Consider the following 26048-nt stretch of genomic DNA (forward strand, 5'->3'; position numbering starts at 1 on the left):
TAAGGAGGCTGTGCTGACTGACACCTCTGAAATGGCAGGAAGATGCTGGGAAGAAATCTGCGTCCAAAACCAATAGCTCCTCAGAGACAGATGTGGGGAGAAGGGTAACTAAGGGCTGGATAGAAATCAGTCTAGTCAGATTCTTCCAAAGTGGGTTGGAGAGGAACAAGGAAATTATAACCAGTTATCCCAAGCTAGAGTCAGGCTAACTCAGCTAGGAGCGTTAATAAGTGATGAGATCACAAAACATCTGGAGAAATGTGAGCTGATTGAGCCTGGTGACCACAGTTTCATGAAAAGGTATATGCCTTCAATCCAACATCTGGGAAATGTATGGAGGAGATGATGAGAAGAGCAGACGGGAGCCGAGACAGACATAATCAGCAATATGCAAATATTAAATAGTCACTGAGGACAGTGGCTGGTGCAGGCAGTTGGGATGGGTTACAGCGGTTCTCACTTCTGGGGCACCAGGCTAGCTAATGAAGTGATGACTGTACATCTTTTTGGAGACACGTCTTTTTGGCACAAAACCCACCATCACAATTGGCATTGATTTCACGCAGTGAATGTAGAAAGAAGAGGCCAAGAACTGGAGGAGTCTGGGAACCAAACGGCTCTCAGGGGCTCACAGATCTGAGCTCCAGAGGGAACTGATTTGATTTGATTATCTAATCTGATCTCCTGTGTAGAGAATGCCAGAGAACAACTCTGGTAAGCAGCCCGTCAAACCCATCTTTATGCTTAAATGGGAGCTTTTAAATCCTTGTTGGCCAACAAAGCTCTTATATCGAATGGCTCTCCTGCCCAGGTTACATACCTGCCTCTGCAGTGGGGTGAGTAAGTAACAAACATTTTCAGGTTTGAACCGAGAAAACAATTTTAAACAAAAATACAACTCTCTTCAAGAGCTGTCCTATGAGAAGAACTATAATCTAAGCTGGTTTGAATTGGTGAGCAAGTCCTGTTGGCCTCGGAAGGTCTTGGGCACAATGCAGAGTGACGCTGAACAAAACCCTCAGCCTAGAACACGTGGGGAGCGGTGCTGAAGTGGGGAAGGGACAGTTCAGGCAGCTGGAAACAAACCAGTGTTATCAAATCCCTCTGATGCCTGTCAAGCTCTGATAAAGGGGAAGATTTTCCTTTCCCACAGGATGGTGCTTCTCAGGAAGGAAATAACTGTGTTGCACCAGGATCAGGATATTACTGTAAAGATACAAAGAAAGAGGTGCTTTCTAAAGAGGCTTGGTGCACTCAGAGAGTGGACTTAAAATCTCCTGAAATTCAATTAAGAGAAAAGCATGTTCACAACCACACTGACTCATCGTGTGATGGCCAGCCTCAGCGGGTGCTTTGAGCACTTGGTGCAGTGGTGCTGGTGCTAGCACGGAAGGTAACTGGCCCTTCGATAGCTCGGGCGCAGACCACACTCAAAAATTTGTCCTTGAGTAGGGAGCTCCTTGTCATTGCAGACAGTCCCATGCCAGCGTTCATAGGAACGGGGGCATGAGCGAAAGCCGTGAGCGACCTTCTGTTCATCTCCTCTCCACTACAGTTTCAGCTAAAGATAGCTTCTCACTTCCTGTCCTAAATGGCTACGTGCTCTCTTGATTTTCCAACCTAGAGGCAGTATAGGCTGAAAGATGCACACATGTGTGAATGCAGGGTGTCTCGCTCCATGTGTACGGCTATCCATGCTCAACGGTGTCCTGGAGAGCGGCTGTGGGGACTGCTTGGTGCAGCTTTGGGTTGGCTCTGTCCCCTGCCACACCATGTGCACATAGTTCACATATCTCAGAGAGGGTCTATTTTGTAGTATTTTTCCTACTAAAAATATAGTAGGGCTATATTTTTACTCATCCATGATTAAATATAGATGGTTTCTCAGAGATCAGCAGCATAGGCTTGTGACTCAGAAAGATCTCTAAATTGACCTGAAAAACAGACATTAAATACTTAAAACCAGTCTATTAGAAAAAGAAGCTGCGGCAAGGTTCAATTCCCAGAGCTTTAAGTGCTTGCCTGCTTTGATTGCTAAAGAGCACAGAAACCTAAGTGAGCTAGTGAAACTAGGACAGCGTACTGTCCATCGCAGACCTTTAACCATTATAATTTTGGAAGGGAGTTGATTTATTGCATTTGGGAATAGAAATAAATAGTTCTTTTGGGGGGGTCATTCGAAAGAAAAGGCAGCTGTTTGGAATGACTGACTGAATTCTGGTCACAAGAATTGTGACCGAATCCACAGATGGATCTATGAGCAGAGGGCCATCGGAAGCCCTGAGTGTCCCTGAAGACCAACCACACTTGCCCAAGTGCAGTGTGAAGCATTCATGCTACCAGAGAAGATAGATCTATGGTTAGAATAGTTCTGGATCAAAACAGAAAAGAAGAATGGACGAAGTCTGTTTTACTGCAAAAGGGTATCTTTAAGGATATCTTCCACTGTTCAAAAAACAGTGGAAGCAGTTAATGCAAAGCCATGCTAAAAAGGCACTTCAGCATCAATTCTTGGAGAGAAAGCACTGGTCTAAGGGGTGGTCCACAATCCACCACGTGTCCTAGATTACTTCCCACTTTTCAGATTATTTTTTTTCTGTGGTGCTGAGCAGGTATTTCATCATAGGTAACTAAAGTGGAATCTCCACAGTAAATGTTCATCTAGGGCCAGGTTTTCACTAGGAGTAGGATCAAAACTGAATCACTCATTTGCCTTTAATTCAACTTCTGTCCACCCCACCCACCCCTTACACACATGCCTCGTACGGTTCAAAGGAGCTCCTGTGACCTCTCACAGCTGGGTATGGTCCCTACAGAGTCACTTCTCTTGTCACCAAGTACAAAATCCACCTGCCTCCTCCTCCTCCAGCTTCTCCACCCCTGGGGCTCTGGCTGGCTGGCCATTCACAGCAGAGCTAAGCCCCAAGGCAGTGGGACTGTGAATGGGTTTCTCCCCAGGGGCACTGCAGCCACATCCATTTGCCTCAGCTGCATTTGGAGTACTGAACCAGTTCGAGGCAGGGGCCCTGACCAGCAATGAACGTGCTGGTGCTTATCCTTACGGAGGACTGGGGATGCTATTGCAATACAGATAAGTAAATAAGTAGACCTCTAAATAAATGGTGCTTATTTTCAATTATCATCCAAAAAGTCAAGACCTGCTTACTGATCTTACCCTCTCTGTACCACGGTTGTCCCAGATATGAACTATAACTGAGTAACAGCACTGTATCATCAGAGCAATGTAAGAATTGATTGATTGAAATTTATTAGGAGTTTTTAAGGTGGCAAAAGGCAAGATGACACTGATGTTTAGGAGAAAGGCTTGAAAAACATTCTTCTATTTGGAGGAGGTCCTTTTATCAGTTTCTCAAGGCTGCAAAGTCTATAGTAGAAATCCTGATGGTCAACTAATTCTCTTTGGCTTAGGAGAAATAATTTGCTCCTACAGGAGGTTCAGTTTGAGGATGGAGAGAACAAAACTCTGCCAATCTTTGGTTTTCCCAGTTACATTTGCCCAAACTTTAATGGGGTTGTGTGTGGAGAAGGAAGTGTTTTTCTTTTCCCTAGTGAATATCTCTGAGCTGGGGGGGGCTGGAGTGCTCATTGTGTATTTTATAATGCTAAAGACCTTCAAACATTAGTATTTGTGCAGGGATGTATGTGAAAAATTCTTTCTTAAAACTTGGGCACAGGTAATACATAAGAGATTTAATAAAGGTGCTTTCTTCTCCAGAATTTGCTGAATGAGAGGAGGCAATGCCCTCACAGCCCTAGTGGGAATGGCTTGGGTCGCTGACTCTTTTATCAGAGCTGTAGGACTTGCCCAAAGCTGGGCAAAACTACTGGAATTACTAGCCGTGGACTGTAGGGGTCATAACACTGCACTGATGGAGTGAAACCTGTAAGGGCTGCCCTTGAATTTGAAGAGCAAATGCTCTGGAAGGTATGTGTATATTACTGAGCCCTGTCCTGCATACCCACCAGTAACATGTGGGCAGCACTTCCAGGAGAGCCAGCCAGCAGGGGAATAATCTGAAAATCGTGTCAACAGGGGCAGGGTACATCTACACTGCAAAGCAGGGTGTGTAAGGGTGCTGGGCACGCCCAGGCTCCAGCATTGCTCTAGGTAGCTTAAAGAAAAGCAGCAGTGAGAAGACAGCTGACCAGAGGCAGGCCTCCTGGGGGACTAACCACCAGAAAGGGTGCACAGCATTTGCAGGGGTTGAAACCTGGCTGTCAAACCTCTGCTGAGCTCCTATGCAGGGTAGAGATGTGTGTCCTTGCGTGAGGGTGGCATCTTCTGTGGACGGACAGTGGAGGCTGGTACACAAGGCTGCTTATGCACATGCTGTATTTTCTGCCAAGACCCTTGGCACCCCACTCACTCCCTGCAGCACTCTGGTATCGACAATCTGCTTTAACAGTGTAGGAACACGCGTACAACCCCAACCTCCCCCTGACTGAAGCAATCCCCAGGCGTGCACGTAGCTGAGTTGGAGCTTTTTGCTGGTGTCAGTCTGAAGTAACTCCAACAGAGAGAAACTGAGATAGAAATCCCTTCCAGGCTCTTGGGTTCTTGGTTCTTGGAGGGACAAGGTGAGCTTTCAGCTGGTGTTTTTTAGCTGTGAAGTTTGTGTGTGTATATGTGTGTTAAAATGCATGATAAAACAGCGCTGCAAAGCAGCTGTGGTCAAGCAAGCAGAGTTATTTAAGCTGTGCAAGTATAATAGAGCAACAGGCGTCACCCAATATGGTAAATAACATAGCCGCAAGCCTTTCCTTTGTCCATTTTGTGCCTCTCTGAGCTATCTAAAGTAATTCTACCCACTTCCAGAAATGGGATCTCTAAATCAATGTATCTTGCCAGAGTGGGAATGCTAAGGTAATGCTTCCCTCGAGGTTTCAGCTGTGAGAGGTTTGGAGTGCTTAGCTCCTCTTTGCCTGCACCCAAAATAGTATAAATCTTTTTGCAAGTGAAGATGATTACTTGAGCAGCAAAGGATTAGCAGATGTGAGCACTGCATAGCTGGTTATGCTAGTCACATTTTCCTAAATAGATATTCTATTAGATGCACACGAGCCAGGGAGTGCTGAAGAATGTAGCTCTTTTCAAACAGATGAGTATATACATGCATATCAGTGTGCCTTTCCCAGACTTTCCAACACCTTTCTGCTAAACAGGGAATATGTTTATGGTCAAGTTAAGGATTTCTGCTTTCAGCATTATTATACCTTTAAAAGGAACAAGGCTTTTTCATTAATCTTAATGACATTTTATGATTAATATAAAGCCATTGTACGTATAGAGAGGATCACTGGATGTTTCACGAATGTGAAGCCTCCCAGCAACCAGCTGAAGACATGTATTTACTACAGCTGCTGTAGGAAGGGAAAGTGAGGCACAAGCTCATGGAGCTGATTTGGTTATAGTCACTCACTTAGTAACCCTTCGATCCCTGTAATGCATTTATTCCCTGGCCTTGCTCTCAACCATCCTTTAAGTTTGGGGTAAGGCCAGAAACCAAATCCAGTTCTCAGAAAGCCTTTTATTTTCAGTGGATGAGTTTTCTGCTGGATTAGGGTGCTGACCAACTTCCTTAGTGGTTACACAGCCTCTAAATCTGAGGCAAGAGAAGCAGCAAAAGCAAAGAGGGGGGAGTGTGTGCAAGTGCAGTCAGGGGACTGCCCTTTCAGCAGTATCCTTGCCATTGCCCTGGATTAAGAGGAGCATGAAACCATGCCCTAGAGAGTTGTTCTCTGAGCTGGACTGCAGCCCTGGCTCAGATCTGGTCCTGCAAGGGCTGGGGCTGCTGGCATTTGCTCTCAGCAATTTGTCTGTGGGACAACACTTTCTTGTGGGGTTGAAAGACCTGTCTTACTACTTGAAATAATTCCCTGACTATGTTAATTAGTATTTTCCATTTGCTTTTGTGAGGCTAATGAATTGTTTGTGAATTTCAAGTGTTTTGTTGAAACCAAATAAATACATTCAGCCCTTTGGGTGCTGGGGAAACCTTGCCAAATATAGTCCTCACAGCTCAGGTGCACTCCTCCTGTGGCCCTCTGGAGAAAGCCAGTTTTATGAAGACTCGGTCTTGTAAAAGTGGCTGCTGGGCAGAACTGGAAGCAGTTGCTACCCCTTATGAACTCTGTTAAGTTGTGTGCTGCTTGGGAAACTTCACCAAGGAAACAGAGACCAAAAAATAGCAGTCTGGAGACTGGCAGCCCTGCTGGCTACCTGCAATGCTGTTCTGCAAATTGCTAGCAGACTTGTAGGCAAAAGAAGGTTGTCCCACATATTTGGCTAAATGACAGCCCGGGACCTGGCCCAACCTTTCATCTTGCCTGCCAAGAATTTTTTCTCTCTTCTCTCTTTCCTTTGTTTTCTCTTGAGTTCCCTCCAAGGAATCTGTCACTCATGATACCCCCCACAAAAAAACAGAAACCAGGCAAAGCTCAGAGCTTCTCCTGCTGAATCAGCAGACAGGAGGGAGGTTTGCTTTGGGTCACTTTCCTTTCTGTCCAGAGGACAAACATGTAACACGGGGCATTTTGGTGTAATTTAGCACTAAGCTCCCATCCTAATTCTTTCTCCAACAAGTTACTTTAGACTGGAGCTCATTGGTAACCTTTCCAACCAAAACCTAATAGCATTGCCCTCCCAGCAGGGATGGGGCCTTGGGGCTGGAAAGCTGTGGTGGAGTTTGCCTGAGGGGCTCTGAAGAGCAGCCTGTCAGAGGGACGGGTGGCAAGGGCTGCATGGTAGGTCCCTGGACCTGAGATTCTGGCATCTCCCGTTGCAGCTGGGGCTAGCTATCTAGATCGCACCTGTGTTCATCCAGCCTGACTTTAGGAGCTAAATTGTTGTGTTTGATTTAGGAACCTGTACACCCGTGAGCATCTCTGGCCTTACTGGAGGAGAAGCAACAGCTCCAGGGATTAGTTTAGGGTCCCTGGTGCCAGTGGGGTGAATCCCTTTCAAATGTCTGTTTTTGCCTTGCTGAGCTGGGTAGGGAGCCGGGCCAGAGAGCTGTGTCTAACACAAGGCCTTCTTCTGCCCTCTCACCCCCTCAGTTGGATTGCCTCAGGTCAGAGACGCAATGGTGGCCAGCGGAGAGGAGGGGAGGGGAGAGGAGGGTGGGTGCAGCACTGGGTTTTTGGGGAGGACATAACCACGGCAAAGCTATTATGGATTGTCTTCGGCTGCTGTGAAGCCGCAGTCTTTGGGTCATGGTTTATTTATATCACAGCCCTGGTGGCCAAGTGGCTGTAAGCACTGTTAGATGAACAAGCGAGGGTTTAGCTGGGGCTGTGGGAGCTGACAGACTTACCTTGATGCTTGGCAGGTTTTGCAGCCACATGCTGAGCTCCCAGCTGCCGCAGGGACAGCTCGAGGTGTCTGACATGTCTCCAGAACCAGCCCTTCGGCCCCAGGCTGTCCGAACAGCACAGGATGGTGAGAACCATGCCCACCTGCAGGGCAGGTCGCTCAGCTTAGCCCTGCAAGCCAGAACACCTCTCTCATCCTTGCACAGGGGGACCAGCACTCTTCACCACCTTTCCATAACCCTGAAATCCCCCAACAAGTCATTTTCTTCTTTGTCTTCTTCCTCTGGGAAAGCAAATCCCTAACTTCACATCACTGTGAATGCAGGCAGGGATCCTGTCAGATCCCTGATAAGCAAGAAATAAACACATTTCTCCAATGCCTAATCAAAATTAAATATGTGGAATCTGAAACTGCTGGAGTAAGGATAAACGATGACAAAGAGTAAGTTCATAAAGTTAGATATTTTTTTTACTAACAGCACCATGTGTTGAAATGCATTCACACTGAAATTGGAAAAAAAATCTTACCCAAAATACAAAAATTTGTGTTTAACTAAGTTTGCAGATCAGTGACTTGTTTGAAGACCCTTAACCCAGCAAGAGGGGCACCAGCCTTGAAACACTGAAGGCCCATGCTCTGCTCCTTGAGATATCACAGGACGAGTGTTCAATGGATTTATTTCCCTTGGTGAAATTAACATTTCTATTTGCAAATCAAGACTGAGAGAAACTTTTGCAGGTCTTTCTTAAAAGAGGGGAAGACTGCTTAGCTTCATGCAAGTCTGTGTGGTTAGTGCCTTGTATCTCACGTATCTCATATGTCTACACTAAATTCATTCACAAGGTGAGGAAAGGCATTGCATTTATAACTGTTTTATAAATTTTATAACATTTTATAACTCTTAAAGGAGTTTTTGCTCTGACACGTTGTACAACTTTGACTCATTTTAATATATAGAATTTGAAACATAGAGGTTCTATTTAAGCAAAATAGCAATATATTCTTAATTAAGTTTGAATTTTGGAATTTCTCCTTTATTTTCCATTTCCCTTTCCCCTCCTTGTTAACACAATTTGGAGAAAACATTCCCAGGGTCCTAATTCCTCTCTTCCTTCCTGGCCTGATGAGCTGGGAAAGGGCGAGGTGAAAACTCCAATAGCCTTGGCCCTTCAGTCAAAACAAGATAATCTGTGCTTCCAGCACATCACATATTTTTGAAAGGCACAGAACAAATTAATCTGTCTTCTGTCCAGCTGGTGGCTCTGCTGGGCCCTTCTAGTGCTCTGACGCCACAGGGAGAGAAAGGTTGCTGACTTTCTTTTGTTCTTACAGCCTAGGAAATTGTTCATTTTCTTCCAAACATTTGTTTCTGGTTCCTGCACCTCAAAAACCTTTCCAGAGAAGTTAAAATAGAATTGCCCAGCAAATACTTTTGCAGCTTTTTCTTAAGGAAAATTTGTTTTCTTTGGCTTCCCTGGCCTTGGCAGAAATGACTTCTGGCTAGTCCTGCATTTCAGAAGCTCTCTTCTTTGCAGTGAAAGGGCCTTGCAGAAGTACAAATTATTCTTCATTGCATGCACACAGAGAAAAACCTTCAGTTTTGCTGATATGCTGAAATTCCTAAGAGAATAATTTGGGTTTGAAACAGGCAAAGGTCAAATGACCTAAGAGCTCTGATTATGGATACGGGGGAGAAAGACTTATCTTTAATACAGCCACTGCCTATTGAACAGTAAGAGCAGTAAACCTTGCAAAGTGGTAATTTGCTAAGGCTGGAATGTATATTTTGACCGAAAATATTTTGAGGAAAAAGAGAAAGACAGTTGATAAGATATTTTGAGTCGAACTGTGGAGTGCAAAGTTAAATAAAGATAACAGTAGCATTTGTGAATTCAGTACAAGCTAAGTCACATTGCACTGATAGAATATGTTAGCTCAAGCTCACTGTGGTGCTCACATGCATTGATATCTGCATTAATTTCTACATTAATAATTGCAGGAAACGTCTGGACTGAGGAAAATAAGGGTTTTGAAAGAAGGCTTCTTCAGGGAATTTTTGACGTTTGTTCTTATCTTTTATTCTGCCCGGGTCATGGCTGTCAGTGATGGACTGCTGGTTTGTTAGTACAGCTGACCTGGGTATTAGCAGCAAGATGAATTAGTTTGCATTTTGTTTGGTTTTCTTGTGCACATGCAATTCTTTATAATATAAATGTAAATGGAGGGGCAGACCTAATGAGCCTAGGAAGCATAGTGAAACTATGAAACTTAATGAGTATTTAGGTACCGCTTCCTTCTCCTTGAAAGGACTCCTGCAATTCAGGTTGGTTGACAGCACCAAACCAGAGGCTTTGACAGGAGTTTTGCCACTGCTTCATTGTGGTTGTTCATTACTTGACAGTTTGATACAATTACTGATCTTCCAGCTGTACAACTAGTGGTTGTACCGATCCCTGCATGGAGTATAATCGTATTTTCTCATACTTTGTGATTTCTTGTGGCTTCTGTGACCAGGAAGGTGAGTGCCTGGTGATTTAACAGCAGATGAGCTCTCAGACAGGGTGATGACTTGGCCAACAGCTATGAACATATACAGGTGGGGTCCAGCTGGGGAGAGGTAGATACCTGCAGTCTGTGCATACAACCCCCCACTAGTATTTACAGACGGGGGCACTTTGGAAATCCCTAGTGGGTAACAAAAAGCTCACCAAAGTGAGCCTTCAATTGCACGGTGCAAACCTTCACTGCTGAAGCTGAGGATGTCTGTATCAGAAAGTGAAGTAAGTGGTGAACAGAGATGTTTGGTGAGCTATGAGGTGCAGGGGATACTGGAGGAACGGACAGCATTTAAGAGACCATTGGTTTGCCTTACTGCTCACCTTTTGGCAGCTGGAACAGCTGCTGCCTTGGCTATTAATCATGGTGATTTACAGGCTGAGAGAAGAGGCTGGGAAATGCAGGGCATCGACTGTAGATCAAAGAACAAACAGATGGAGGGTGGACATAAAAGCTAGAGTGGAAACAAGGAGAGCAGTGAGCAAGAGGAAGTGCTCTGCCAACCACAGGTTGTCCGCAGACCACAGTTTGAGAAGCACTACTTCCTGAGCTATGCATACATTACCGAGGCAGACCAGTAACACAAGCCTCCTGCAAGGTACGAAGGACTACTGAACAGCCAAACCTGCTTCATGGGACACACTGAGCCTGTCATTGACACTTCCGTTATCCAATTTTTCCATACATTCCAGAACTTTGCAGTGCAGGGACCTCCTTGCACTACCTATACCTTTTCTCTGACATTTTGCCTGCCTGCCAAGAAACTTGTTTTCTAACTGAACTGAAGGGTGCCAATCAGCTGGGTGTGATCTCTGAAGACCTCAAGAACTTTATTCTCTCAGTGCTTTTTGGCTTTTTCATTGTTTTTTATTATTTTATTAGTATTATTACCCTTTTTTTTCTGTTTATTGGTTTAATTTGTCTGGTCTCTTGGCTCTATTATGAAAAAACTTTCAGTAAAGTCCAAATTTACTATGCAGCAGCATCAACTTTTGATGGATAGCGTTAGTTATTTTGCTTTTGATTTTTCCATGAGTCACTTTTCTGCCCTCCCATTTTCTAAATACTCTGTTTTATGATTAAATGACTGAAGAAGTTTACAGATGATGGAGCTCTCTCAGAAGGTATCTGGGACACCAGCCTCCATTCCATCAGCTTTTGTAAGATAAAACAAAACTTAAGCAAGGTCACCTAACACATGTCCATAAATTAAATGAATCCCTCTCCTCCATTTTGGATTAGTTTGTTCTGAACTGATTAAAGGAGCAAAGGTGGACTGACTTGTGAAAATGAAGAGAAGGCATTGAGAAATGACCACATCTAAGATGGAAGCAAAATACATCTTGATGTCCTTTAGCTGAGGCACTGCTTAACTTCCCTTCCAGTAAGCTGAAAGAACAGCACATGAATTCACAAGTGTCAAAACAAAGATTTTTAATGAGTTTATCTAATCAGAAGTGATATTACACCAATTCAAGAAAAACATGGGTAGGTAAGTATGTAGAATGGGTCTCACTAAGGAAACCTTGTTGCACTGTTTTACTGCTACTCTTCTAACTCTGATTATTTCTTCTTCAGTGGGCTAGTTCAGAACTTCATACCCTTTTCAGCATGAAGGTGACTGGGAAAAAACAGATTCAATGATCTGCCTCTATCACCAGTGGCAGACTGAGTCCAGCTGGGCTGGTTGTGGCATGTGGTATATAACAGGGCTGTGAGTTTTCTGTCAGACTTTGTGTGTGATCTCAGCACCTTCATCTGATGCCTTCCATGAAGCTCCTTGCTCGCAGCTCTCTCTTTCAGCCTCAGGAATTACCAGCATTGTCCATATACTTCCACCAGGACTGGTGTGCCAGCTTCAGGAGATTCTAGCTTTTCCTCCCTCTTCAGCTCTTCTGTGCTTTGTAAATGGTATTGCTGCATTTGAAGAGTTTCCACACAGGTGAGCTTCAGACACAAACTGGCTTGTACCAAACAGTATCCCTTCAGGTACCAGGTGGCTTTGGTGCCAAAAGTTGCTCTTCACTTGGTACGTGGAGTTAAGGTCTCTTGTCCTTCTTCAGCTCCCCCAGTAACAAGCCCACTGGCAGACATTTTAGCAGGTGTGGTGCCTGCTCTGCCGTGAATATAGATATTCCAGAGTATCTCTTTCCTTGAGGATAGCACAGCAGACCACTGCTCTTGCTCTCTCCTGATGCCTTCTAATATTCAAAGGGAGAAACAGAAGCAATAGTAATAAGGAACAATAAAAGACTAGTTGCTAATTCTTATACCTGATTGATTTAAACAAGGAAAGGACCTTGGTCATTAGTAATCAGTGCACTGCAGAGCATTTAGTTTCTGATTTAAGGTTCAGATTTAATAACACCTGATGCATCTTCTCAGACCTGTTCTGATGGCAGGGAGAAGCTGCAGATGTGCAGGAGTGCAGAGGCTGGTGGGGGCTGGCATGGATGGAAACTCTGACCTAACTCATCTGTCAGTCACCGCTGCTATTTCCAACACCTGTGCATCCCAGCTCCCTCTGGGCTGTTCAGAGTTTACATGGTACAGCCCAGAAGCCCTTAGTGTCAGCAAGTTCATAGAAACATTTCTGAAGTCCTTTGCAAGGGTATGCCCAGGCCTGCATGAAATTTAGTGGCTTTTATCTTCTTGCAGTTCTGATGATTTCTGGGAATATTCAGCTGGCAAGTGTGTCTCAGTTTCTGAAGCAGAGCAAGCATTTTGTCAGTGCACAGTCACTGTGCGGTAATCCAAACCACCATTGTCATTATTATTTCTTTCAAGCAAGCAACCTGATAACTTCTGCCAAGCTGGGGCAGGTGTATGCATGTAATCACTGTGCAATTAATTAATCTGTGTTGCCAATCAATATGCAACACGTAGTCCTCTGCATCCCAACTGAGCTCAATTTAGCAGAGCAATTTAGAAGTACTTTGCCGGAAGAGCTCAATAAAACATGTAAAGCTGGTGGCTCTACGGCCAGCTTTGCAGCTTCACATCACACACAACAAAAGTGAACACCTGCCTGTACCAGTCAAAGGGTTTTGCAGGATGGTGGGAGAAGGGGGAAAGAGTTAGCCAAATGGCATGTAGTTTCTGAAAACTGTGAGCTTCAAAATCAGCCAATGTGTGAATTCTGAGTGAGCGAAATAGCAAAGGCTGTCTGCTCGCCACGACGGCCCCGCAAATCCCTTCAATTGGCAGCACAACAAGAACCCAGGAGCTGCCTGTGCTCCCTCCTCTCTCTGCAGCTACCAGAGCTACCATGGAGCCAGATTAAATTGGTGGATTAAGCAGTCCCACAGCCTGGCATCTGGCTCTTTGTGACAGCTGCACCCAGGAAAGAAGTCAAGCACTGGTGCCATAACTGCGTCAACTGGTGTGTCATGGGTCACAGCATTACAGCTGGAAGAGGTCTGTTAGGTCATTCACTCCCATTTCTTAGCCAGCACAGGATTTGGCTCAATAAAGTGTTTGCTAGTGCTTTAAATATGGTGTTTTAAGAGATTTGGGCAAGGCAGTTCTCTCCCCCTTCTCTTCGGAACTTATCCATCATCTGTTATAACTGCTGTCAGGAAGCGTCCAGCCTAAAATTTCCCTGTTTTAATACAACCTCCTTAATGACTCCTCTCTTTTCCCTTTTATCACAGCCTCCCATTTTGCTGGGCTGTCCTTTCCTCCCCAGGTACCAGTCTTACAGCCTGCTTCCTTCTTCTTGGTTAGGCAGGCTTCTGTGGGGAGGATACCCCACGCCAGGGCTCTCATCCCTGAGGGTCCCCAAAAGGCTGGGTTCCTCTCCTGCCAAAAAGCCTCACCCACTGCCTTTAATTATCTGCACTGAAAATCCCCTCACACTCAAATCACAGGATGTTTCCATTAAAACAAATCTTCTCTGACTCTTCAATTTTTATTTTGCATGTCTAAATCTGGAATGATTTTCTGGTTTTCATCTGTTCTCTAAAGCCTGGATTATGAGCCCGACACACATCCACATGCTTTGCAAGTTCAGTTCTTTTTCCTCACCAGCCAGTTGTCCTTGGTGCCAAGCCCACATTGCTGCTGTGAGCAGGGCTCTGTGCAGGCGCTGTGCCTGCTGGAGCGAGCAGAGGGCTGGGTGCCTCTGCCCGCATCAAGGCTGAGCTCCCTCCCCTGGGGAACGCTGTGCCTGAGCTCATCTCTGGGTCCAAGCTGCTCTGCATTATTTCCTCGCCTTTGCTGATACTCTCAGTTCCCTCCAGGTGATGGGATTCGTGCATATTGGTGCATTGCTGGTCCTTTTCTTTTCCCCTTACATTATTAATGGGTAATGGAGTTCAGCATCACTGGAGCTACTGCAGTGCACGTCAGCTCCTAGTGACACAGGAAGGCATTATCAGCACTGGCCTCCTTTTGCCCTCAGTTTCACACATCCTTGGCAAGAACAGATTCGCATTTGAGTGACTAATATGTGGAGTAGCTTTTGCTAACAGTGTTAAGGAGTATTTCACTATAACTCACCTGTCTGTTCCTTCAGCTCATTACTTCTTTCCCATTACCAAGTATGAATGTTGCCATCCAGCACACGCTTTCTTTTTGCATGGTTACTGGGTGTTTCTTTTAGTTTCTGCTTTAAAGAAAGAAACCAAGAGGTGATAGGGGTTAACTTCCAAAAGCTGCCCTCCACTGTTTAACTCTATGTTTGCTGAGATGATGCTGATTAAAATCATACGCTGTTGTATCAAAAAGAAATTTCCTCACCTATGTGACAAGCTGGGCGTTTATCACAAGTGAAAAGAAAGTTATTTCTATTTGCTTTTTTAAGCACAGTTCTCTCATTCTTTTTGCCTTTGCCATGACATTGAAAATTAATTGATTAAAATCATGAATCTGTGGGCTAATATTCTGAATCAGCAATTGAGATTGCAGAGGATCATACATTTTCTAAGGAAGCTGTCTATATAGGGTTGCAAAATAAAATAAAAAAATCTAAAAAAATAAAATCTCACTTGGTTTGGGGATTTCAAAGGCTATTTTTACAAAACCTAAATTTTGGGCTAAGCATGCTGTGTTAGATTAGGCCTTTGAAGGGACTCTCTTTTAGTAGTTTAAGTCTGACCTTGTTTGAAATGTACTACTTTAAGATCCATATCTTTCTTTCTTTTTTTGAAAAAAAAAAAAAAAAAAGGAAAATTGAAAGACTTAAAATAACAGTAAATCAAAAGCAAGAGTCCTGCTTCTTCCAACTCTGACATCTAAGCAGCAAAACTGAGACAGAAGAATATATCAGTTTGTGCATGTTCTCCTACGTTTTCTTCACTTTAAAAGTCAGTTAATCAGATGAGTGATGAGCACATATCCATGCGTCTGCAGCCTTGCCCAGTAGAGCTCTTAAGACCAGAACTGCCAGCAGTCCCCCTGACTGCAGTGTTAAGCACCCGTATAAATGCCTTGTTGAATCAGTGCTGCAGCTGGAAACCAGCATTTGATACCATTCTGTCATTAGACTGCAGGGACTAAAAATGAACAGAATTGGCTCTTTGTCTCACTGATCAGGACACAAATGTTAAGCAGAGCATATCCCAGACCTTTAGGATTCCCAACAGCATAATTTCAATATTCTTATGTCTCGTCCATAGCTGAGAATAAGGTCCGACTGGGTGTTGCTAATGTGGCACCACAGGATGGCCCCTCTCTTGTCACCCAGCATGGCCCATACATCTGTTTTTATTTACTTAAAACAAACAAACCTTCCAAAGGGTTTGCTGTGTTTGTGCCCTCTGCATCTTGTCCCGCAGGACTTGTTGGGTCGCACAGAGCAACTGAGCATTGTCTGCAGGGCTGGGCCTGGAATTACTCCGATACCTCTTCTGTAGAGGACAAATTTCTGCCGAATGCAGCCTAACACCCTCTCCTCTGAGCCCTGTGCCCTGCGACTGGCAGTGCAGGTGGAGGACCTCCCCAGGGCAGCAGGGTGCAGGGGCAGGGATGCGTCCATCACTGCAACCACCAGCCGCCACCTCCAGCGCAGGCCCGTGGTGCAGCCGCGGAGCGCTCACTGCTATTTTTAGTCAGCGAGATGCCTTGGTCTGCCTTTCTGCAGCCTGCCCAAGGGCAGCCTCGCTGGGTGCACAGCAGGGCTGCCAAAAAGTGAGAGCAGCTGATGTGCCTCTGGCTACTGCTGGCAGGCTGCCTCTGAGGGGCTCCAAGAGCGGGATGAGGCACCACACAGTGCCTCTTCACAGCTCCTGCAGATCTGCCTTGCCTGAGCACTGGTACCCTTGCTCAGGCAAGGAAGGTAGAGGAGCTGAAATGAACAGCCCGCAGCAAAAAAACACCTTGCAAGCCTGTGGTCTGAGAGACAGGGGTGTATAATTAACACGAGGCTATGTTCCTCGGGACGGGTCTTACCTGTGTGTCGGGACCTGTGTGCCCAGTCTGCCTCTGTTGTAGCACGGTGTCTTTGGTCTGATGCCCCTCAAGGAGCTCTCCTTGTGCATAAGTGCCCTGTGTGTGCATGTCTGCATGTGTGTGTTTGCAGTCCTCACTCCCCCAAAGATTTCCACCTGCTGTTCTGCTTTTACAAGGGACTCCCTTGCTGTGTTTCAGCCCCAGCAGCAATATCAGCGAAGACGGGAAAGAGACACATCTCAGTCAGGCCACTGCCCTGCGAAACTGCCTCTCGCTTCCAGGAATCAGCATCCTTGATAAACTCATCAAGACCTGTCCCGTCTGGCTTCAGCTGAACATGAACCAGGAAAGGGCTGGGGCGATACTTGGCAAAGAAGCAGCAGGGGTAAGTCCAAAGTGGTTTTGGTTCAGACAACCACATTTCCTGTCCCTGGTAGAGCTGTTTAGGGGAGCAGTGTTTCTTTTCATGTGGAAGCAAAAATGTTTAGCAACTTACACTCTCTGTTTCCACTGCCACTTGATGCTTTAGCCACACACAGTGGCACAAGACAAACTTAATGGCTTTGGGGAGCAAGAAATTTTATCTGCTTTTATTTACTTAGCATGTAGTTTCATGGAGATGCCATCCTGTTCACCACAAAACCAGGCAGTTGTGCCTGGCTTTTCCTGGCTTTTCCTGGCCATACAATTCTCCAAGATCTGGAGATTTTCAGAGACATTGGCCTGGTGCAGAATGGGTACAAAGTGGTGTTCTGTTTTTCGTTGGTAACCTCTGTCCCTTTGCTAGGCACAATGATTAACTCTGGAGGGATTACACGAGCAGTAAGGTTGCTCAGATGTAGCCTGAACTCAGGGAACTGGAGAGAAGGATCATGAAGAACCTCCTTGGCTTGCATTTGAAGCCATCAGGATTATAGGAGGTCTTCATGGGGTGTAGTGGATGACAGCATCAGCAAATGAGCAGAACAGAGAGACTTTTCTTAGGTCTTAGGCTAGGCTGAGGAATTGCATTGGAAGAGTTTGTATGTTGACTGCTCAAATTTGTAGCAATAAAAAAAAATCCCAGAAGAAAAGGCTTTGAAATTCTGGAAGTAGCTGGGAGTAGTTTCAATTGCAGTAACTAATATTTGGTCCCCATAAGCTGAACATTTGGAAATAGCAGAGTCCTGGAAAGCTCAAAGCTTGCTTAAGAAAACCAGCTCTGTGGGACAGGGTCTTGGTGAGGAGGTAAAGCAGGTGTCAAATGGACCGAGCTGATGGCAGAGCACAGTGGGAACTCACTCGCTGCTGATCTGAGGAGGTGTGGGCCTGCCCCTTGGCTGAGTCAGGGTAAAATCTGTCACAGGGCTAAAAGCTGGCACTGCTGAATGACCCCAGTGGTGGGATTGCCTGACCAAGGTGGGCTGCCTGTAGTGCAGGGCCTGCTCCTGAGCAAGGCAGTATGACCCCATGGGCACTGATGGGCAGAGAGACCCCACAGCAGAGCAGGGCCCTGCCTCACCCTAAACCAAACTTGTCAAATCAGACAGGCAAATTATGCTCTAGAAATCTTTGTCCTTCTGCACCCACTGAAGAGGGAGACCTGAGTGACTGACAGAGCCATGTTCGGCCCTGACCTCCGAGGCTAGGAACCACTCCTTGCAGGCAGGGATGTTCCCCACCTCTGAGCAGCTTCAGGGGTGAATCTTGCCCTGGTTCCTCCTCCTCACACCTTCCTCCGGCACAGCTCTGTACAGGGAGGAAACGAGCTGGCAGGTCAGAGGTGTCCCATGGCAGGGACCAGCAGTGGACAATGCCTGCTGATGCCGCGGGTGCTGTGTGGGCTGTGCCACCCACCTCCCAGAACACAGCTGAAGCCTTTCCCACCGCCAGTGAAAATGGAAGAGACTGGTTGGCATGCCGGTACTGACCCGGGAAGCAGGGCTGGGCACAGCTCAAAAATCCCACCTCCCTCTCATCTGAGCATCTGCAGTCCAATTTTAGCCTTTGGAGCCATGGCAACTAGGCACGCTGATCAGAAAACAGAAGTGATTCATTTCCAGGTTTCACTTCTCTCCATGTTTAATTTCAAATGAAACACTTGACCGATGCGATGTGAGATAGTGCTATCTAAGACTCAAGGTAGCAGCAGCAGCAGTCTCTCAAGACGGGTTGGATGGACCATTCTGTCACACGGGTTGTAAGACGTAAGGAAGGGAGAACCTCTAAGGCTCGTACTTGCAGATACTCTTATGTAGAAGGTGGGGGCTGCACTGCATTAGAAATAACAGTGTTTCCATCATGAACCTTGTGCCATGCATTTACTTGGATTTTTTCTGCACTGTCAGTGGACCTGAGCCCATGGGAGCTGGATTTCTTTTGAATGGCAGAGGCCAAGACCTCATTGTGTGAGGTTGAGAAGCTGCTGCAAGGCCATGTGTTTAGCATGGTTGCTTCAAAGTGCCTGGAGATGCCCTTACAACTGCGAGTCATGCGGAGAAAAGTCCTGGCTTTGAGACAAGCTCTTTTTAAATTCATCTCTCAAGAAATTAATGGTTTCTTGTTAGATTTTCACTGCATTATAATTGATTAATCATTTTATCAACTCACACTTCTTTCTAATATTAATATCCAGACTCTAGAATTAGCTATTTTTTTATATTCCATTTTTATGAAAATACTTTGACTCTCTCCTGCTATAAGCTGCTATCAAAGAACAGATAAGAGTACAGATTACTTTGTCTTTGTATCTCCAGCTTCAAGGTACAAGCTAAAAATATACTTGACGATGAGCTCTAATTAGAAACACGGTTGGGAGCTCACACAATGCAAAGAACAAGATACTCTTATTTTTCTTTCTCCTTTCTCCTTTCTTTCTCCTTTCTCCTTTTTTTTTTTTTTTTTTTTTTTTTTTTTCAATTCACTGGTCCTGTTGGGGTGCTTCCATCCAGAGGCACCTAGGCAATCTGTGGGGATGGGGCTCACAGGAACCTTTTGAAATGCAACAGGGACAAATGCCAAGCACTGCCCTGGGAAGGCAGAGCCTCTGGCATCAATCCAGGCTGGCACTGGCCGGCTGGAACAGCTCTGTGGGAAAGGCCCTGAGGGTGCTGAGCATAGGACAGTGTGCTCATGGCAGTAATGAGTGTCAGTGGCATCCTGGTCTGTATGAACAGGAGCATGGCCAGGAGATGCAGGAAGCAGTAATCTGCCTTGACTCAGCACTTTTCAAGACACTGTGCCCCATTCTGGACTTTCCAGTACACAAAAGACATTGACAAACTGGAGCATGTCAGCAGCAGGCCAGGGACTGGAGCGCTCATCCTGTGAGGAGAGGCTGTCAAATGAGATTTGTTTGACCAGGAGGAAAGAAAGCTTTGGGGATACCCCAAAGTACCTAAAGGGAGTCACAGGGACTTCTGGACCTGTGATAAAACTCCACTATAAGACACTGTGGTCACCAGGGCCTTAGAACCATAGAACCATAGAATATCCCCAGTTGGAAAGGACCCATAAGGATCGCCGAGCCCAACTCCTGGCACCACACAGGTCTACCCAAAATTTTAGACCATGAGACTAAGTGCACAGTCCAAACATTTCTTAAACTCCTACAGGCTTGGTGCAGTGACTACTTCCCTGGGGAGCCTGTTCCCATGTGCAAATTACTGCATTGTGCATTGTGCATCAGTTTGGCCTTATGTTCTATGTATGGACACTTGAATCCTTTCTCTCTCAATGTACAAGTGATTCTCTTGCTTTAGACATTGAGACATTCTGGGGTGAGTTCTCCATGGGTTAGGGCACTTTTTGAGGAGCATCACTTGGCAAATTGGGAGTGCTGCTTTATACTGTTGTGTTAGTGAAACAATTTGCCTTAGGCTTAAGTGGGACATCAGTGATGCATAGAAATCTTGCTGGTTCCTTGGCAGGTCTGAATTTCACCTGAATAAAATGTCCCTTTAGTCATTATTTTTTTCATGTAAAGTTTGACCAAGTGGAATTAAGCTAAAATAAGAACATTTAAAGGCAGATTGAACTGATAAGGGACTTCATTGTCTATGACCTACAATAAATTTCAGAAACTCATGTAACGTAGCTAAGCTCTTGATTCCTTTTCTCCTTTTTCAGATGTTCTTGGTTAGGAAAGAGGGTAATGTGAAAAACATGGTCCTTGCAGTTCGCCTGCCAGTCCAAAATGAGGTTCCTGATGTGCTGGAGTACACCATTAAAGAAGAAAAATCAAGTAAGCTCTTTACATTTTTTTTCTCTTGTTCTGTTCCGTCCTCTTGTGATTACCATGTGATTACCAGCATTTATGTAATCTCACTTGCAATGCTCAGGTTCCTCTTGTGAGGGGCAACAGATCTTGATTCTATGGTGTAGTTCAGTTAATACTTCCTGCAGCTGCTTTACCTCAGCTCTCCTGTGGTTCTGCACCTTTTCTTATCATTTCCAGACGTGCAACATTAAAATAAAGCACCCCCCGTCGAGCAGGCCAGTGCTTTGATCAAATGAGAGGAGCTGCTTTTCGCCAGGTGGAAGTCCTGGGCAAAGTGCAAGGCTCTGACAGACTAACCCTTGTTAACTCAGCAACTCTGTCTCGATTTCTTCCACTGAATTGTTGACTGGGAGCTGTCTGACGTTTATTACATTCCCTTTGCACACATCTCATACGGTCCTGCTGAACAGCTGGTTACTCCTAAACTGTTTGACAGTTCTCAGTGCCTGTCTCTGGGATGCAGCTGGGTCTTGGGCCTGGTGGTATCACTGCTGCTCCCAGACAGCCAAGCCTGCTGCAAGCAAGCGAGGATGAACCCCAGTCAGCAGTCAGCCCTGCTGCAGCCCTTGGTATAAATGGATGTGCAATGCATGTGATTTCCACTTTCCAAGAAATATTTGCAAGCATGGGAATTTTAGTGTAGTCATACCAACATGCACTTGGAAGAGTTCATCAAAATGTCTTCATATTGATCATTTATATGAAAACGACCAAATCCTCCGCCACTCTGCTCCAAAGCCAGCCCCCTGGAGTGTATGTTTTACTCTCTTCTAAAACACTGGCACTTCCGCTGGTCAGTGCTGTGGTTTATTTGTTCCCCCTTGCTACTTGCTCAGATGTTTTTTTCCTTGTCATACATTTCTTTACATGTCTCTGCATCACAAACAGGTGTTAAAGCCAGGGGGACAGCTGAATCTCCTGAACTGCTCTAATATCAAGCAGAGGCCAGGGGCTGCCACAGTGTTGCTCCTGCACAGAGCACAGCTGGCTGCCTCCTGGAAAGCTTTCGCTCTCATCTGTGTGCACCTCGGAATATGCACTTGTGGAGACAGCACATGAGTCAGTGCTCCTGAATGAGGGCCGGGGGAGCAAAGCTTTTGCCACAACTTCAGGTGCCCAGATTAAGAATGCAGGGGCAACGGTTAGCTGCAGGATGTGGAAAAATTTTTTTTTTTTTTTTTTTTTTTTTTTTTTTTATTCAGTTATCTGAAGTTGAGCTAGGGCTTCAGTTTTACATTGTGGAGAATTACATTTCTTTGGGGATAAAAGTTGAAAAATTGAGTCCTCCCATCCTAAAAATGTCATTTATAGAAGTGTTACTGCTTCACTTGTATCCTATGCCATAAAATTTGATTTCTTTGAGGACAAGCAAAATGAAGTGTAGTATAAAAATTTCACTGAGTTAGTCTAGCTAGAAAGACTTTTATGTCACGGTTTTGGAACTTATTTGCTTGCTACTTCTAACTTATCACTAACTTAACATGAAGGACATGTTCAAAGACACAACTCTCTGATAGGAACAAGACTAAAATCAGTTTCCACTGCTTTCATACAAGTTACAAAGTAAATGGAGCAGGGTAATTAAAAATTAGCTCCCATTCTAAGAGCAGGAGAGCTGCCACTGCATATGCAGCAATCGCTGCAGCCATGAGGCTGGTGCATTCCTGTGGTGGATTACCACATTATTTTTAGCTTGAGTTCAGTCACTGTTGAGCTGTAGAAAGCATCGTTTCTCCATACTGCACCATTTTGACAGGAATGCACTGGGCAAGCAAATGGTCGTGCTTTTGCTTCCTTTCTCATTTAGTGTAAGTAGTCTGGCTTTTGAGTTTAGAGGAAACAGAATGGATTCTTGTTTGTAAAGCCAAAGGACTATATTTGGTGCAAGGGGAGATTTACATCTGTGGTGTCTCAGAGTAACCTAATACATTAGCTTTGATTTATTGTTTCTGCACAAATCCAAGTCCTTTCTAAAGTTTCTTAGAAAATAAAATTGTATGTTTTCAGAATGCTTTAAAAGAGTTACAACTAGAATCTGAGCTTCCCTGCTAAAGACACTGCTATGTTTGGATGGCCTTAGCTTAATAAAGTGCATTTCAATCTTCCGTGTTACTGCATAACACTGCATAAGGGTGTGGTGGTTTTACCGTGCTAGGCAGTTGAACACCACAACCGCTCTCTCACTCCCCCTCCTCAGATGAGGAGGGGAAGAAGTAAAGGAAAGAACAACTCATGGGTTGAGATAAGGATGATTTAATTAAAGAGGGGAAAAATATATATATATATATATATAATTAAGGAAATATTATTATTAATTAAACAATTCATCTAAAGGGAAAAAAGGAAAGGGGAAAAGGGAGGGGGAAAAGGAAAAACTAAACAAAACAAGTAAAGGCTATGTGGAAATGCAGAGGAAAGAAATTACTCTCTACTTCCCACAAATGAGCGATGCTTGACCACGTCCTTGAAGCAGGGCCTCAACGCACGTAGCCGGTGTTCGGGAGGAGGACAGACGTTCTCACAACGAGAGCCCACCCCTCCCCTCTTCTTCCTTTTTCCACCTTTTATTGCTGAGTGTGACATCATATGGTATGGAATATCCCTTTGGTTGGTTTAGGTCAGCTGCCCTGCTGATGTTTCTTTCTCACTTTTTGCCCACCCCCTAGGAGGGTCAGAGAGAGTCCTGATGCTGTGCCAGCACTTCTCAGCAGCAGACACAACACTGGTGTGATACCACTGCTGTTCTAGCTACAAGTGCAGAGCGCAGCACTGTATGGGCTGCTGCAGGGAAAGTTAACATCCCAGCCAGACCCAGTACAAAGGGTAGGAGACCCTGAGTGTGCACAGTGAGTAACTGCAGACCAAAGATGTTATCTCGCTTTGTAATGCATGTTTATTGCAAACAAAGTGTTACACTTCCTAAGAGTGTGTAAAATATGCAAGCTGTATAGCATGAGAACCACTGTAAACTGGCAGAGATTTTCCAGGCATCGAAGTCTTCAGTTTCAGAAAATTAAGGACTCTTTAGTTCTTCCATGCTTCCTCAAAGGAGGCTTCAGCCTCCCACTGAACATCACAAGGAGGGAGATAAACCCTTCTGATAGCTATCTACTCTTTGAGTCTGTGAAGTGCAGCAGAGCTGGTGCTCTCCCGGTGTTCAAAAGGAGTAGTTGTAATTCCCCTGCCATTCAAGAATCCCCTTTTCAGCTGTACTGGGGACAAGTGGCTTCATTTTTGCTGCCTGGCTCCTAATATTTTCTCTCTGAGTTGACACATAAGCAAAGATCTTTGTAATCTACCCCATGGAGAGCTACTTACCCCATTTTGACAACTGACTCCTCCTAGACGGGATGAAGAGGTGGGAACAGGTTCTTCTCCCTGTTATGTCAGCGCAGCCCATTAGACTCCACAGACTTGATTGTTCTCAGCAGGACACAGTCAGGTGTAAAGTGAAAGCTGAATTTGCCTTGACATACATAACTCAGACTTTATGAAGATTCTCCCTGTTAAAATTCAAGTTGCAACCCATCTCAGCTTGCTATTTTAGAGCACTTTGCCAGCTGCTTCTTGTCCTCCTTATGAGGACTCAGCACAACCTCAGCATCAGAGGCGACAAAGGAACATGCTCTGTCCTTAGAGGGAGATGCTCAGTGATATGATGGTCCTGTGCTATCTATACAGTGATGCCTGTCCCTCATTTTTAGTATATGCAGCTTTAAACAGCAAGCTTTACTCCTCAGCTTTTGTAAAACTCCACTCTCATGCCATGTTACTTTCCAGATGATGTCTGAAGAGGTTTTCCCCAGAATGGTAATGATGGTACAGAGGTTGCAACCCAGCCTCCAGGGTCCACATATAGAAGGCCATTCACTGAAGCACAAAAAGGGAAGTTTCCTAGCCAAATAATGGTGCATCATTGTTTTGCTCTTTCCTTTCCCCATATCAGATCTGCCTTGTTGATATTTGATGAAATATTTGGGGAAGTATATTTTTTGAGGGGAAACCCGGATTTAATTGTGATTTATTTATTTTTTATGGAAATCCCCAAAGAGCCCACTAGGTAGGAAGGTCAAGAAATCAGTCTTTCCATTTTTTCCTAGGGAGTTTTCACCTGTTTTATGAAGTAGCTCTCAAAATCATAAAATAGGAGAATAAAGAGACTGGATTTTAAAAATTTTCTTCTTCATCTTTGGTAGTCCTTCCTACAGTGACAGGGAGGCCAAAGCCTGGTACCAGCAGCAGGTGTGCAGGTAGTGACCCAAGAGCAGATGCCATGTGGTTCTTCAGAAGACTGAGAAACTCAACAACATTCAAAGTCTTGGATCTCTGTGGTTTTGCTTCTTGTCCTGAAGGATCCCTTACTTCTTACTCAGATACACCATAGCACAGTGGAAATCTTCCAGAAGAAAAAAAAAAAAAAAAAAAAAAAAAAAAAAAAAAAAAGGCATGTAGGGCTGTTACAATATTTCTTCCATTTAGAGACACACTTTGAGAGATACCTCTCAAGCTCTGCTAAAATCTCAACCACTTTGGGACTTTGGGTGCTTTCAGTTCTGAGAGTCATGCCACACTTCTGCTTCACACCAAAACAGCCTCACGTACCTCAGGATCTGAGCACCATTTCCTTAGATTCTTACCTTCAAGTGTAATTTCATTTTTTTCAAATTCCCTTGTCAGCTAACAGGTCATAACCTCAGGTCTTGATTCTCCTTCCCCTTTACATGTATCTGGCCAGAAATCATGCCACATGTCAGTGACGTTGCAGCAGTATTAAAAAGAAACGAATCAGATGTGAGTTGAGCATATACTTCTCAGGAGCTCTGCCTATATGCTTTAGTGTATAACATGTCGTATTTGTTTTCTCAGCTCTTCTGTACCAAAAAAAGAGGATGTGATTCCTTTCCAGATATGTAAAATTAAGGTAAATAGAAGAAGTATCTGCAGTTGCAAAGAATAGAGGAAAGCTTATTATTATCATGTTTTATAGAAATAATTACAGAATTAATTTGCCAAGTCATTACTGCATAGTGAATGCTAGACAATAAAGTGAGGTGACACAGTATGAAAATCAGACTACTTCTCTGCTGAAGAAATTCTTTTCAGAGGTGTGAAGCTACATGCAGAGAGAAGCCACAAAGACTGACTCCACATGGGTTCCTCCAAGCTATTTGCTTCTGAAACCTGCTTTGAATTCCCAGTGTGGTGCTTCACTGAGAGGAATGCTGGACTCTCAGATACCCAAATATAATGAATTTAAATTATTTTAAGCATAAACTAACAAGAATTAACCCTCCCAGGTCTGCTCCTGAAGTCCGGACACACAGCTTCAAGCCTAACCAGCTGTGGAAGAGATGCAAAATTGGAGCCTGTGTTTTTAAGGCTGAAATTAAACAGCTATTCTTCATTTTTCAGGCCCTATTGGCACAGAGTACTGAAAATGCCTTGTTGAATCTTCTCTTAAAAAAATCCTGTGCAGTAACATCTCTCCCTCTGGGAGCTCAGTCATTACAG

At 44.7% G+C, this 26048-nt stretch overlaps 1 protein-coding gene across 1 annotated transcript in view; it reads left to right on the top strand.

The window, feature by feature from the left end:
- The window catches only part of RIN3 (Ras and Rab interactor 3), a 68449-nt gene that overhangs the window by 2585 nt on the left and 39816 nt on the right, over positions 1 to 26048 (top strand). The window contains 2 exon segments of the mRNA XM_035327110.1: positions 16478 to 16664; positions 20387 to 20501. Coding sequence (XP_035183001.1) covers positions 16478 to 16664; positions 20387 to 20501 — 302 coding nt within the window.

The sequence above is a fragment of the Oxyura jamaicensis genome, chromosome 5 (assembly GCF_011077185.1).
Source record: "Oxyura jamaicensis isolate SHBP4307 breed ruddy duck chromosome 5, BPBGC_Ojam_1.0, whole genome shotgun sequence".
NCBI classification, from domain to species: domain Eukaryota; kingdom Metazoa; phylum Chordata; class Aves; order Anseriformes; family Anatidae; genus Oxyura; species Oxyura jamaicensis.